This window comes from Euprymna scolopes, chromosome 6 (genome assembly GCF_053919585.1).
Source record: "Euprymna scolopes isolate OS-2025 chromosome 6, ASM5391958v1, whole genome shotgun sequence".
NCBI classification, from domain to species: domain Eukaryota; kingdom Metazoa; phylum Mollusca; class Cephalopoda; order Sepiida; family Sepiolidae; genus Euprymna; species Euprymna scolopes.
Window position 1 is genome coordinate 158004995 of NC_136487.1, and position 15668 is coordinate 158020662.

Genomic DNA, 15668 nt, shown 5'->3' on the forward strand with positions numbered 1-15668 from the left:
TCATATATATATATATATATATATATATATATATATATGTATATATATAGGTAATTCTGTTTTAATGAAAATTAATCTTAATACTATTTCGTGGATAAACATGTCTATAAATTTGCAATGATTTTAAATGTTTTCATTATTTGCAATTGTTATGCTTTATTGAACCATAAGCTGACATTTATATGTATTTCTTTTTTTTTCTTTTTTTTTTTTTTTAATGTTGTTCTCCCCCCCAAAAAAGGAATGCTTCAATTGTCCATATGGGACAAACTTCTTTCCGGAATATGCTGAAACTATCCCTGGTAATTCTACAGAAGTCCTGAGTAAAGCTGCGAAGGATAATGATATTTTCCTTGTTGGAGGTTTGTGCATTCTTTATGTCTGGGATAAAATTATGGTTGGTGTAATAACCAAATTAAAGAGCAATGTCCACCATAATTAGAAATGTGTTCAATTATTTTGAAAGTTTCAACTATACCAATAAGCTTATAGCATGACACAGTTATCAACTAACTAGCTGCAGGCTGGTGTTGCCCGATCATACAATACGCTTAAACATATTATAATTTATGCAGATTGTGCATGTATTATTATAGAATCAATTCTCTATTGATTATTATATATTACGAGGAATAATTTGCTCCGTGGAATAATTCGCAAAATTTTTTTAAAAATAATAATGACTAGCGGCACCTGTGGAAATTCTACAGCAGACTCTTTCATATGTATTAATGTTGGCATTCAGCCTAAATGGAGACGTCTTGTAGCTCTTTTATTAAAACTGCAAAAGTATTTATCTAAGCTAGCAAGGACACCCGGCGTAGCCCAGTCGTAAACTACACTTAAATATGATAGTTTAATTCATGCTGATTTCGGATATAGTATTATAGAGTCAATTTTCTAGTGATTCTTATATATTGTAAATTTGTGATTGCAAAAATATTAAAAAATATATCCATATGACTCCGGTGCATCAGCTTGAATCGAAACCAAAAACAAAACTTATATATATATATATATATATATATATAATTATTTCCACAGCCAAACAACATCGCAGCACACAAGAGCCATGACAGCCAACGAACCAGAAGTCCAAGACACGAGTTGGCTGTCATGGCTCTTATGGGCTGCGACGTTGTTTGACTGTGGAAATAATTATATATAATCTCTCACATTCTGAATATATATATATATATATATATATAGCTTGAGTTCCTTCGGTTATAATCGAGACTGAAATTTATGGAGAATTCTTAGTATAATTATTTATTACAAGAAATGGAAGATCATAACAAGTAAACGACAGTCACTCGGAAGAAAAAAGATGTAAGCATGACACACAAAATAACACGCTATCGTATTAATATATAGATCAGATAAGAAGTTAAGATATATTATATTGGGTAAAATATAAAATAGTGATTAAAAAAAAATAGATGACTTGAGTGCCTTCAGCTATGATCGAAACTGAAACTAAAAATTATGAAGAATTTTTGAATCGATATTTATTACAAAAAGTAGGTAGTTATAACAATATTTCGACACACATGCCATCATATTAATATAGAGAAGTCTAAAGTGTTCACTCACACACACACACACACACACACACACACACACACACACACACACACACACATAGATGAGGGTAAGTAAATACGCACACACACATAAAAATGTAGTAGTAGCAGTAATAGTTTAATTAAGGAAATACACAGCATACATATGTGTCTTCCTCTCTTTCTATCTCTCTCTGAAACAATTAAAAAAATTAATTAAGTCTCAACCAATGAAATTTGCCAGAAAGTATGACACACAAAAGAACACGCACGCTATCATATTAATAATAATGATAATGTTGTTCATCAAATTCTATCTGTGTTTGTTTACAATATCACGTCAGCTGATATTTGGGCTTGACGGTGAATGCCCTTGAAAAGTCACTTCTGATTAATATTTAGTTTTAAAATATGCAAACAGAGAAATGATTTGTGGCGATTTTAAATGATACCTCATTTTTTTTATTGTAAATTGAACTTGCTAATAAAAAAAATTAAAATAAAATGGCAAGGTACACTTGAGCTTGAACAGGGGATCATTCTATCTGTAGTCGAATGCTCTACCACGCAGCTATGTCTCCAGATTATAATAAAACTGTTTTTTTAAAGAAAAAATGAGTTATTAGAATTTTATTATCTCCCTTGCCAGTGTAACATAAAATATCCCCCTTTTTTTCTATAAGAGAGAAAAACTATTTTAAGATTGCATTTTTTGGATTTTCGATACTTATCGAATGAATTTCTGTACAAAACATATCTAAGAATAGTGCCAGACATATAAATTAACTTTGTGTGAAATTTGTAAAAGATAAACTCAGCCGTTTTGGAACCTATAAGGAAAGAAACTTACACACACACACACACACACACACACGCAAAAGTAACTTTTATATAATAGTAGAGATCGAAATGATTTTATTTCTATTTTTTTTTGGTATACTATATGAGCTTTATGATTATTTAAAAACAATATTAGATTAAATGCTTTGACAAATATATCGACGATCAAATGTATCTGTAAACATTATCACTATTTTACATCGGTTTTGTTTGAAAATTCATAAGCTCTGACATACCCGATGCCTACTAGACACTATCCTCGTGTGTTTAAGGTCTCTCTATACAGGGGTTTGTTAGAACAACCTGACATGAAGATACCTCCTTCTACGAGTAAACACTGACTAAATATTCCAAATCACATAGTATTCGCAGCACCAATGCACCTCACTATGGCTAATCTACACTGGCTTTTATGAGGAACTAGCCTGGGTGCCTGGCGTTGCCCGGGTGTTTGGAGGTGAGTGTTGAGCAAAAATGAAAAAAAAAAAAAGTGGTAGTAGGCAGGCAGGCTCAAACCCGTACCGTGAAGGAGGAAAAGAATGTGAAAAAAAAAAAAAACGTGATGTGTTTGCTGTTGCGCCCATCACGAAACCAGAAGTTACATAGGTTTAAATTAAGGCTAGACAATCAAAACAAGGGGAATGACTTTCGAAAATATTGGCGGAAAAACGACCCCTCCCTGTAGAAAAATACCCAGTTGAGGATGAAGTAATTAATGTTTTTTGGCCAATTTTTCGATGTTTGTTATCCAAAGGGTCGAGCTTCAAAATGATACCAATCTTGTGAAAATCTGTCGCCTCTGTTGAAAATTTTAGGCAGACATACAAACATACATACAAACATACATTTAAACAGACAGGTGAGATTCATATCATAGATGGTGCACCCTCTCCAAGTGATGTTACCTCAAGTCATAGCATGAAGTTGAATACTCCACCAGACTAGATGAATTTTTGCCCTGGAATCCAGTAAGACCAAGAGACCACAAGAAAGTTATAACATATGAAAATGGTCGAGTAAAGCGTGGAAAATTATGTTTCCAACGTCTTTACTAAGTCAGTGTTTGAGAAATAAAGGATAACTTTAATGGAATATTCGAATATCTAAGCATCTCATATAGAGATCAAGTGTTCGCCCCCCCCCCTAAGTAATGGCACTTTATCAAATCTCCAATACTAATGAAAACTGCAACACTATCCCATTGATTACTGTACACAAAATAACCCTTATCCCCGAGTGGCTTCTGGGCCTTGATAAGTGGTGACCTTCATGTAAAAAAAAAAAATCCAGAAAGGGGGTCCCCTTGATTTCTAAGAACATTGACTAAAGTTAAGTAAAATTGTAAACTACATGAAAAGAGATACAAACAATTGCAGATAATTAGAACCTAAAAAAGATCTCTTGGTTGGAATCTATGAGATAATGGATAAATGTCTGGCTGCCTCATTCCCAACTAGAATAAAATGATAAGAAAATTGAAAAAGAAAAAAAAAAAAATTTTTTCTTGTATTAACAAGTTGAAATGCAAAAATGCTCATTTCAACTTGCCAACATATTTCTATTACTTTTGCACATGCACAAATTCATTCATAGTTTCAAGTTGTTTAATTTCAAAACTTTATTGTCTATAGCTCAAACAATAGGGAACACAGCTGGAGCGCTAAATGTTTGGGTTTCGATTCTAGCCAAGGATACACAAGTTATTTTTTTAAACTTTTGAAATCGATACATAATAATTATGTGTGTATGAAAACCGTAAATTAAAATTGACATGTAAAATTTATTTTTTGATGGAATACCTCAAGCAAAGATAATCAATTATCGTTATTCGCATGTAAAATTTATTTTACATGTACATTTTAATTTACGGTTTTCATTTATGCTTCTTGTGTCAAGCTCTACTTCATATTGTCGTTGTATTGAGCTTTTTTTATTTGGTTGGGATTAATATTTAATAAATAAATATTAGTATTTATATTTGTTTGAAGTTTACATTTGTTTTTGTTGAGTAAACTTTTCTTATTTACTGCCCGATTTGAAAATGTTTGTGTATGTGTATATATATATATATATATATAACCCCTTCTATATATTCCTTTTGTCAAACAATAAATTCTTAAATCGAATATATGTCTCTATATGTTGTTTTTTCAGAATTTAAAATTTAACCACAAAACTTTTATATATACATATTTTATGACCGGGCAATGCGGGGTGCCCTCTGCTAGTTTATAATAATTAGTCTGCCATACAGAGACATTACGAAATATTAAAAAGCAACACATTGAGAAGTACGGAGAGGGTGAGAGAAATAGATAGTTAAGAGAAAAATGAGGGATTTGTTCAGTTAATTATAAATTAAGATTTATTAAAATAGAATTCTTTTTAAAACATAATGCAATCCCAGAGCTAAGATATTTTTAGTGTATATTTTATGCCATAAAAATATATAGAAAAAAAAGATTGTGCTTGTGCAAATTAGCAATGTTTTAAACCAATGTATTTCAGTTGAGAACCTTATTACGTACTTTCACATCATGTCGAAATTAGTATAAATTTAAAAAATGACAAAAAATGATTCAGTAGAAAATGATAACAAGTAAAAATAAAATTTATCAAGTTTATCAATTTGTAGATTTTTATCGTATGCTTTCAAGATCCAGAGGAGGTAACTGCAATCTATCATTTTTTACTAAATAATTGTAATTCTGTCATTAAAAAAAAAAATGTCTGAATATAATTGTGGATGATATTTTGTTAAAACTACACCTAGCCCATCTTCTGGATCATTTTTCATAATTTTTGGTGATTTATTCTAAATTTGACATGACGAGTAAGTACATAATGTTTTCACATGAAATGCATTGGTTTAAAATATGACTAATTTGTACAAGCACCAAAAATGTCTAAGGAAAACAAACACTTATTAACTCACATTTAGTATAATAATATATTTTTAGAAATAAATATTTGCTGTGTTGAATAGATAAAAAAAAATTATTAAATTCTATGTACTTATTGCTTTATGGGTTATGTTGCTTTGAATTTTTTAGGATCAATACCAGAATCGAAAAACGGCAAGTTGTTTAATACTTCGCCCATATTCAACCCAACAGGTGACATGATTGCAACTCACCAAAAGGTAACATTTTGGCTTTTATATCTTTATTTTTTTTTACAAGGGGAGATCACCACTTATTAAGCTTGGAAGGATAAGGGTTAATGGATGTAAAGTAATCATCGGGACAACAGTGTAGTAATCATTAGTTATGGGAATTTGATATCATTTGATTATTTAAGGGGATGGCTTTTGTTTTGTAATATATAACATTGGTTTTGTAATAAAAGTTTATTTTTTTTTAAGATAATGTTCAAAAAGTCTCAAGAATAGTTTGGGCAAACTTGAGCAGATGTTTGCATATGTCTGATTCACAAAATGCACTAGTACTGATAAAGTTATGAAAATTTGTGGTAAAATGATTTTTCCAGTTATTTGATTCAGGAAGATTGATCTCCAATTTCTTGTTATCTAATCAGGTTCACCTTTTTGATATTGACGTTCCGGGTAAAATACGATTCAAGGAATCAGAAACTTTGAGTCCTGGAAACAAACTCACCACCTTTGACACACGTAGGTATTTATTTATTTATTTATTTATTTATTTGTTCAGTTGTTTATTTATTTGTTTATTTATTTATTTGTTTGTTTATTTATTTGTTTATTTGTTTGTTTATTTATTTATTTGTTTATTTGTTTGTTTGTTTGTTTGTTTGTTTATTTATTTGTTTAGTTGTTTATTTATTTATTTGTTTATTTATTTGTTTGTCTGCTTGTTTGTTTATTTATTTAGTTATTTATTTGTTTATTTAGTTATTTATTTATTTGTTTATTTATTTGTTTATTTATTTATTTATTAAACAGATTCATAGTTTACTTTTAACATCTTGATGAAAAGTTTCTGAGTCCAAAACTTCAGCTATCTAAGAAATTCACACAAGAGTATCCTGTATCCCTACAAAGCCACTGTTCACCCATGCATGGAATATTGTTGCCACATCTGGGCTGGTGAATTTACCACTGGTCTCTTGCTCTTAGACAGGGTCCAAAAAAGACTTCTACCTAATAGGTCCCGCACTGTCAACCAAACTCCAACCCCCGTCCCATCAACACAATATTGCATCCCTGTACCTATTTTACAAGTATTTTAATATGTACTCTGACGAACTTGTAGCACTTGTGCTTCTTTGACATAAAAAGCCTTACACTAATCTGACAAGCATCAAAATCCCATTTCTACTCTGTGGAGATCCCTAGACGCCAGAAAGCCTTCTCCTCAAATACTTTCTTCTCTTGAATTGCTAGAGTTTGGAATTCCTTCCAAGTTTTCTGCTTTCCTGACTGTAGTGATATGCAGAAGTTTAAATATAAAGTGAACTGACATCTTGCTGCTCAACTCCCTACCTTCTATCCATGTAGATATGGTCATAAATAGTAGTCCCTTACGTCCAAGTCTCACTGTGCCTTGTTTGGGGTGATTAAGAATTAAACAAATTACCACAAACATGGCTTCAAATGGGTTTTTCATTTAAATGTTTATAATGTCTTTATTTTTGTAGAGATAGTTATGATACTTGACAGTCTGACTGGAAAAACCTTGATGCTATTTGTATTAAAAATAATAATCTCATCGAACATATTATTTGAGTTATCATTAAATATAAACAATTTTGAATAAATTAAAAAAAAACATGCTTGTAAAAAAAGTTGTCCAACGATTAATAAAATTATAATATATTGAATAAGTATCAGTACCCGGATATAAATCTTACAAGGATTGGTAAGAGTTAGTTCCCTTGCATTTCGTGGGCAGACTTTTGTCGAAGACAACAGACAAGTTGAGGATTGATCTTTAAACCTGGTTGGTAGCACCAACTTTGAGCAGAATATAGGATGTCATTAGGAAGGACACAAAGGAAAAAAATTATCTCAATATTTAGATTGTAGATAAATATGTAAGACGAAAAGAAAACTATGAAAATCTTGTTCAATTTGGGTTAAAACATGGCATTAGGAATTTTCTGCTTTTGTTGCCAATAACTTTTGATTGAATGGTCCAATGCATCGTCTTCAAATCTAATTAATAGTACAGCAATATCTGTAACTATTTATACTTAAAGTTTATAGAGAGTACCGAGTGGAACGATAAACTGTCGCCCTAAAGAAAACAATACTACAGCTTTATTTTAAAACTTTTATTGATAAAATCAATTCAGGTAACTTGGTTATGTAGTAGAGCTGACATCTATTCTATGTAGTCGCTTTCTGCCTGAATCACCGCTTTCATATGGGTCCAGAACTGGGAGCATAGCTTTTCCATAATCATCAGCAGGAGCTCGGTGAATACTCGGCTAATGGCGGAGATCAGGCTGACTTTGGTGTTGTGGGAGGTCAGGTTGGTGATGTTTTTGACGTATGACCAAACGAAGTAGTCCAGCAGGTTCAGGTTGGGGGAGAAGGGGAAGTGATCAGTGAAAGAAGGATTCAAAGTCGTAGCATTCTTTAGACTTGTGAGCCGGCACCAAGTCCTGCTGCCACACCCAGGGTCTGCTAGCGGCCACCGGATTGTACCATCAGAAGGAGTGCTATGACTTTGTATTGCCCCCCACCCCCTTCTTCCCTGATCTGAATCCATTGGACTACTTTATTTTCTTTAAGGTGACAAATTTATCGTTCAATCCTGTATTTCTTTTCTTCACCATTTTTTTTAAAATATATAACGTATAAAAAATATTGTTAATTTTTGATAAAAATTCTATTAAATATTTTTATTATAGCATTTTGCAAGATTGGCGTTGGCATCTGCTATGATATCCGATTTGCTGAACTGGCACAAATATATGCAAAAAATGGTAAGAGATTTCTCATAACTAATAGTGTAAAAGATATTTTATTATTAAAACTCTCTTTATATCAGCAGCCCAAGAGGAGTGCTTATGGTCTGCGTTCTATCTCAGTATTGTTGCTACACTTTGTGAGGCAAGGGTTGCATAATCTCCAACCACACTTTTCCTGAATCAACACTGCTGGATTCCAATGGCAAGGAGAAGTGCAGTTCAACTACAAACACTGCCAAGATAAGCAGAGAGCACATACAGCACCTGGTATTTCCAAATAAGCACCCATATAGTATTGACCAGGCACATTGTTGCTTACCGTCGGTGATCTAATGAGAAATGGTGTGTCGACATAAGAATAAACTTGGATACAGCATAATTATCTCGTGTTGTTTCATTTTACTTGAGTTGAAGTTCTCAGAAATTAAGGGGCTCCTTTTTAGGGGCTAACACTTGATCTTTATATGAGATCCATAGATATTCGAATATTCCATTAAATCTCTGTTATGTCTTAAATGTTGAATTACTAAAGAAGTTAATAATGTTATATTTCCTTTTCCCAATTAATCATTTAAATATGTTATATTTTCTTGCGGCCTCCTGGTATTACTGGATTTCAGGACAAAAATTCATCTAGTCTGGTGGAGTATCCAACTTAGTGCTGTTACTATAGGCAACATCATTTAGAAAAGGTGCACCATTTCTTGAATAGACCACTTCGAATCAGCCATACCAAGGAGATCTTATTTGGACCGCGAATAGTATGTGATTTTGAATATTTAGTCACGATTTATTTTTAGTGAAAAGTATCCTTATGCCAAGTTGTCCTGACAAATCTCTGTACAGGGAGAGCCTAGACATTTGAGGACAGTGTCTAGTAGACACTCAAGCTTTCTATGTGTTTGTTAATGTGATTATGCAAGAACTGTTTAACAAATTTAATTTGAATGATTGACTAGAAGGATTGTTATGCCAGTTGTTGCTTGTAGAGAAACTGAGCGGAGGAAGAGAGATATTTATGGACTTGTCAAAGAACAAAGAATTATGGGTAGATAGAATGTTTATATAGGAGGAGAGATAGATTCAGTATACAACAGTTTTCCTTGGTTTTGGTCACACAAGCTTTGACTGCCTGAGTAATTTCAGGAAGCTTCTGCCATTAGTAATTAGCATAGCGTTATTGTTGTTGACCAAATGAAGAGGCATGTGAACACAGTACATGATTGTATATGAAAGTGAAACCTGGCTAGTGAGGGTTGAGGATATGTGTTGCATGAAGAGAAATGTGAGAATGATACAATTTATATAATGAGGGTCTTAAAGACAGGATTAGATCTGATAAGTTCAGAGGAAGGTTAAATCTGGACAATATAGGAAGATGTATGCAGAACAGGAGACTTTGATGGTATAGTCATGTTGACCATAGGGAAGACATATATATATAGAGAGAGGGAAATGTGTGCAGAACAGGGAATTTGTGGGCTTGCTCAGGCATGAAATGGGTTATGATGATCACTAAAACTGAAATAGATTTTAATGTTTATTATTTCTATTTTCTGTGAAACATGTATCCGAGTGTTACATACCTACTTACAGTCGCAACTTACCATTACACGTGCATAAACATTATATAATCATGCATCTTTGGCCCTTATCCTGTTTTCGTCAATGCTGTTGAATTTGGGTGTTGATTGATTTGAAAACTATGTGGACGCCGGTTTAGTTTTAAAGAATTTGGCGTTTTGCAATCATCGTCATTGTGCTGAGGGAGATAACTCCATTTTACTAAGAAATTAGTTCAGTTTTTCATACGAGAATTTAGGACATAAAATTGTTTTTTTTCGACTACATTTTTTAAATTTATTATTGGAATCCTTTTGAGATGAGTAATTTGCATATTTTTATTTTATTTATTTGAGGACTGTTATCCTCATCTTTATAGTTGTTGTTTCATGACGTTTCGACCAACTATTCCTCTAGCCTTCATCAGATTGTTAACCATAACGAGATAGGAATGCTTAATCTCTTAACTGTAATTACTGGCTTCCATAGTTGTTGTCGTCTCGCTACCTTTGGGGCTCAACTATTCCCCGATGTGGACCTAAAGAATATCCAACGATGGATCTTGAGATGGAGTGATACACTATGATGATGATTTTTATCAAGAAAGTCTTTTTTAAGCAATTTTGAGTTGTTCCAATACACACACCTCCTCATGCTAAGAATGGCTTTCTAAAATCTTGCAAAAGTTGAAATTATAATTATCTCGCTTGTCCTGTAAAACTGGCATTGAGAGATTGTCGATTGTTATTTAGCTATAAAATTTAATTTATTTTTCAAAATAAATCTACTTAATCAATTTATATGATTTTTGGTGTATGATATTTTCTTTCTGTCATGGGTAAGTACACCATAAAGATTTTCCCTTATTTTTAGTATTTTCGTTTTTTTCATAGGGAGGAGTAGTTATGGATCCCCCGCAATAAAAAAAAAAAAAAAATTGGAGAGAGAGGTTGGGGCACTGCTCTAAGTACACCAAAACCGGATTTTAATCATTTTTGTGAATTACTCGATTTTGAAAATTCTCATTTATTTTTATTTTTTTGTCTTCTGATGAATTGGAGAGAAAGAAGGATTAGTTTGGAAGTCAATTTCTAAAAGCCATTCAACACCAACATAAAAAGATAGTATGAACATCATCTAAAAAAATTAAGAAAATTCAGATTTGTTTTTTTTTTTATTTCGATACAGGCTGTAAACTGCTGATCTACCCGGGTGCCTTTAATATGACTACCGGTCCTGCTCATTGGGAACTTCTACAACGAGCTAGAGCTGTTGATAATCAATTGTACATTGCTGCCGTATCTCCTGCCCGATCTGAGACAGCTTCTTATACAGCCTGGGGGCATAGCACTGTAATCAATCCCTGGTAAGGTTCTTGAATACATATTTTATTTGGTAAATTTTTAGATTAGGTTCAACTCCACAATGTTCTTCTAAATGACGACTATGTTGAATATGGAAATTGCATTAAAATTTTGCAGAAATATGTAGATATATGTAGAAATATGTAGATATCGAGATATAAAAAGTTGTACTATGCATTGTATTCTTTGATGGCCACCTTTTTTACGTGTGTGCGCGCGTGACATACACAAATCTACTTGTGTAACAAAGATGGCCGCCAAAGAATACAATGCATAATACAACTTTTTATATCTCGATAACTAATTATTTCTGCAAAATTTCAATGCGATTTCCGTATTCAGCATAGTCGAAAACCTATAAAAGTCGTAATTTAAAAGAAAATTGTGGAGGTGGACCTAATCTAAAAAAATACCTTTAATTTTGATCTGTTTTTTTAAAAAGTTTTTTTCTGATTTCAATTTCAATTATTTATCGTCAATACAATAAACTACCTCAATTCGCATAGGTTTACGGAATAACAGTACAAAAAAAGAATGAATGCATGTATACAGTTTGTCTCTCCTTTCTAAAATGTGTGTAGGTGCTACCAGATCAGGTTGTCTGAAAATACTGGCTTCTTGACCTAGAATGCACCAAGCATTGATGTTATTGTTTTTTTCTTTTGCAAACTCAGTCATGATAGGATATGGCACTAAGATTTTCTCAGGATAATATGGTATTACAGGATGAATATTTAACATAATTAAATCCTTTTTAAGTAAGAGAAAAATCCAGGTTGTACTTGATGGTCGTACATCAAAACAATCTCATATAAATGCGGGTGTACCTTGGGGGTCAATCCTTGGACCTTTATTATTCCTAATATTCATAAATGACCTCCCTGATAAAATTGTCTCTGAAATGAGTACATTTGCTGATGATACCATGCTCTATGGCAGGCACAGGGGGAAAATGAATGAACACATATCTTAGGCAATAGTGGAAACTCTAGAGGAAGACCTCCAGTCTGTCGTGGAATGGGGACAAAAATATATGGTAACATTCAATGCTGCCAAGACTAAGCTTCTCTTCTTCAATAATTACAAGAAACCTCAACCATAATAGCTATGGCTAATGATACATTACCTGAAAGTACTTCGTTCAAACTCCTCGGCTTAATGTTTACAGGAAACAGGAGTTGGAACAGATATATCGAGGATATTGCTGCTGCTGCAGTGAGGAAAGTGGGCTCTCTCTACCATGCTAGAAAGTTACTTACACCTGAAAGTACCCTATACCTCTAAAAGGTAACCATTTGCTCATGTGTGGAGTATTGTTGCCACATTTGGGCTGGTGCATCTGCTACTAGTCTTTCACTCTTGGACAAGGTTCAGAAGAGAGTCTCCAACCTAATAGGTCCCAAACTGTCATCTAGGCTTCAGCCTCTCTCCCATCGATGAAATGTTGCATCCCTCTGCCTGTATTACAAGTATTTTAATGATGACCTACAAACCCTTGTACCCCCTCGATTTAAATACTCCGAGCAAACAGCAAAAATCCTACCCCTACACAGTAAATATCCCTAGATGCCAGAAAGCCTTCTACTCTAACAGTTTCTTCCCCAGAACTGCTAGACTTTACAATTCCCTTCCGGGTTCCGGCTTCCTCGACTGTACTGCCATGCAGAAGTTAAAATGTAATGTAAACAGACATCTTGCTGCTCAACTCCCTACATAGTATTCCTGCAATTGTGTCCCAGATAGTAGTCCCCTACATCAAACTGGCATTGTGCCTTATTTGAGATGAAAATGCAATTTAAAAAAAAAATGTTTTGCAAAGTCTAAAACAAAAACATTTTTTTATTTTATAAAACAACCAAACTAAACCAAACACTATAAATTCTTAATTCTAATGTTTTTTTTTTTTGGAGAATATCCTGTTTCTTCCCCTCCAGAAAGTTCTATTCTCCTCATTAAAAAATATATATTTGTTCCTCCCATCCGTTTTCTTAAAATAAAACTTTCCCTATTTTTAAACAACATTTCAATTAATAATTTAATGACATCCCATAATTTTATAAATAGAGATTTTAAACAACATTTCAATCAATAATTTAATGACATTTGATAATTTTATAACTAGAAATTTTAAACAACATTTCAATTAATAATTTAATGACATTCGATAATTTTATAAATAGAGATTTTACACAATATTTTAATAATTTGATTACTAAATGATTTATGTAATAATTACATCTGACTTTCAAAATCTTATTTAAAAAAAATGGTAAAGTAAAAAAGCATTTAAAAGAAGAAACAAAAAGCCAAATCCAAGTGAAAGCAAAAAGACATGCAGACAACACTGGGTAGACAGTAAATGCATAAAAATATCTGACATAAATAAGTATTTTTCCTTGGACAGGAACAAAAATTGAACCCAAATATCTATTACAACCCAAACGGAAAAATATACAAATTAATATTTGGATTCTTCAGACTACTGTTCTCATCTTGAGTGTTAGTTTAACATTTTTTCGGTCAATGTAAGCTACCTTCTTCAGATGTATTTTGTTAAACTTGTGGACCTGTGGCATAGTGGATGAAGTACTTGGTAAAATTGAGTTGTAAATTACACTCTTCTGGAGGTTGAAGGTTCAATCTTCAATGCAGGTGACATTCAAAATACAAATGCAAATTACTTAGGACTTCTGATGGAATGAGAGTATAGTTCCTCTGTGGATTAAATAAAAGTTCCGTTTGTAGATTCTGTGCAGATTCCTGAGTTTGACAGAAAGATATCTGAGTTTGATAAGATACACCTGAAGACGGTTGGAGGTTACATCAACCGAAACATTGTCAAGATAAAATTGAAGATGAGAACAGTAGCTCGAATAATCCAAATAATATGAATCACAATCCTCATCTCAAAAATTCAGAAACAATCTTCAAATTAACTTGAAATTCTTGTTATTTCTTTTAGGGGAGAAGTGATTTCAACTACAGAACATTCTGAAGACATCATTTATGCAGACATCAGTAAGTTTTTTTCTTCTTTTTTTATATAAATATATTATATAGTATAGTATATAAAACTGAAATTTACTTTAACGCTATTCGTGTAAAAGTTGACAAAAAGAGGAAAACTTGAACAATAAATGGAAACAGCTCGGACTACTACCACTGATTTTGATCATTCTAAACAGTTCGTATACAATGAGAATTCCTAACCTCTAAAACTTGTTTCTACTTTCCATTATTTTTCTAATGGACAATTTTCATACTTTTATTTATTCATATTGATTTACGCATTTCCTTAATTGCTTTTTTAAAATTCAAACAGTACCTCCATATTATCACATCGTACCATCACTAATCGCCAGTGAAAGCCAGATTATTTTATTTCGGCCATTGCTGCCAGTGTCTACAGTTATTCAGGGATGGCAGTGGCCACCACCAACAACCGTAGGTTATTGTTTTGCAAGGGGGGGGGGGGGAGGCTTCCATCGGGCAACGTCGGTTAACAGGTTCTGCTAGTTTTAAATAATGCGGTAATATTTAAGTACTTCTGACATGCCAATTAAGTTGATATTGTTACTTTTAGTTGAAATTGACACAAAGGTCACTGGATACCATTGTTTTTTTTTTTAAATCAATTTTTTTTGTGTTCCAAATTTCGCTATTCTAGTGTACCTATACAGATACTACACTTTGATCCTGACCAAAAAGGCCAAGTTGAGATATTCTAGTGTAATTGCACCAAAAAAGCTTACTTTCATCTCAATAACCCTTCCAATAAGCATTCCAAGTGAGCTTTTGGCCTTGATAAATTGTGACCCATTATTAAAAGAAAACACTAAAGAGACAACATTGGATAGCTACAGTTAGTTTTAAAATATTTTTTTACTCCTATGATGTATTCATATAGAAAAGGTAATTCTAAAATTTCTTTTCTTTCTTTTCCAGATGTTGACTATGTTGATGAAGTCCGCAGCCAAATTCCTCTAAGGCAGCAGAAGAGACACGATATTTATGAAATAGTCGATCATACTACTTAAGTCTTTCCCCAATTACAGATTATTATTTTCTAAACTATACTGAAAAAGAAAACAAATAATAAGAATGATATTTTTGAGTGATTGATTAAGATTTCTTTGCAAGAATTGATAATGTCCTAATGTATGGTTGCTTATTATTTACAGGATTTCATCGCTCCCAATAGATAATTTTTACGTAAAACCATGTTTCAGGAAAAAACAAAATAACATCAAACCTTTAAAAATGTTATAGCAAGTTTAATGGTACTTGTACAGTTTAGTCAAGACATTAAAAAATGAAAATATTGCAAAAAAGTTATGTTGTACATACTCGTTATAGAATGAATTCTCCGAAAAAAAAAAAATTTCACTTAATTTAATCCATTGGTTTTTTATAGAGGAAAATCACATTTTAATGAGATTGATCT

General features: G+C 32.4%; 1 protein-coding gene across 2 annotated transcripts in view; it reads left to right on the forward strand.

Annotated features, from left to right (window-relative positions):
• The window catches only part of LOC145278084 (omega-amidase NIT2-like), a 33567-nt gene extending 18102 nt beyond the window's left edge, over nucleotides 1–15465 (forward strand). For both annotated transcript variants that reach the window (XM_080130348.1, XM_080130349.1), the window contains exons 3-9: nucleotides 242–362; nucleotides 5456–5544; nucleotides 5940–6033; nucleotides 8238–8312; nucleotides 11049–11226; nucleotides 14187–14242; nucleotides 15170–15465. In XM_080130348.1, coding sequence (XP_079986474.1) covers nucleotides 242–362; nucleotides 5456–5544; nucleotides 5940–6033; nucleotides 8238–8312; nucleotides 11049–11226; nucleotides 14187–14242; nucleotides 15170–15261 — 705 coding nt within the window. In that variant the 3' untranslated portion in view covers nucleotides 15262–15465. The remainder of the gene's footprint in view (nucleotides 1–241; nucleotides 363–5455; nucleotides 5545–5939; nucleotides 6034–8237; nucleotides 8313–11048; nucleotides 11227–14186; nucleotides 14243–15169) is intronic.
• The last annotated feature ends 203 nt before the right edge of the window (nucleotides 15466–15668 follow it).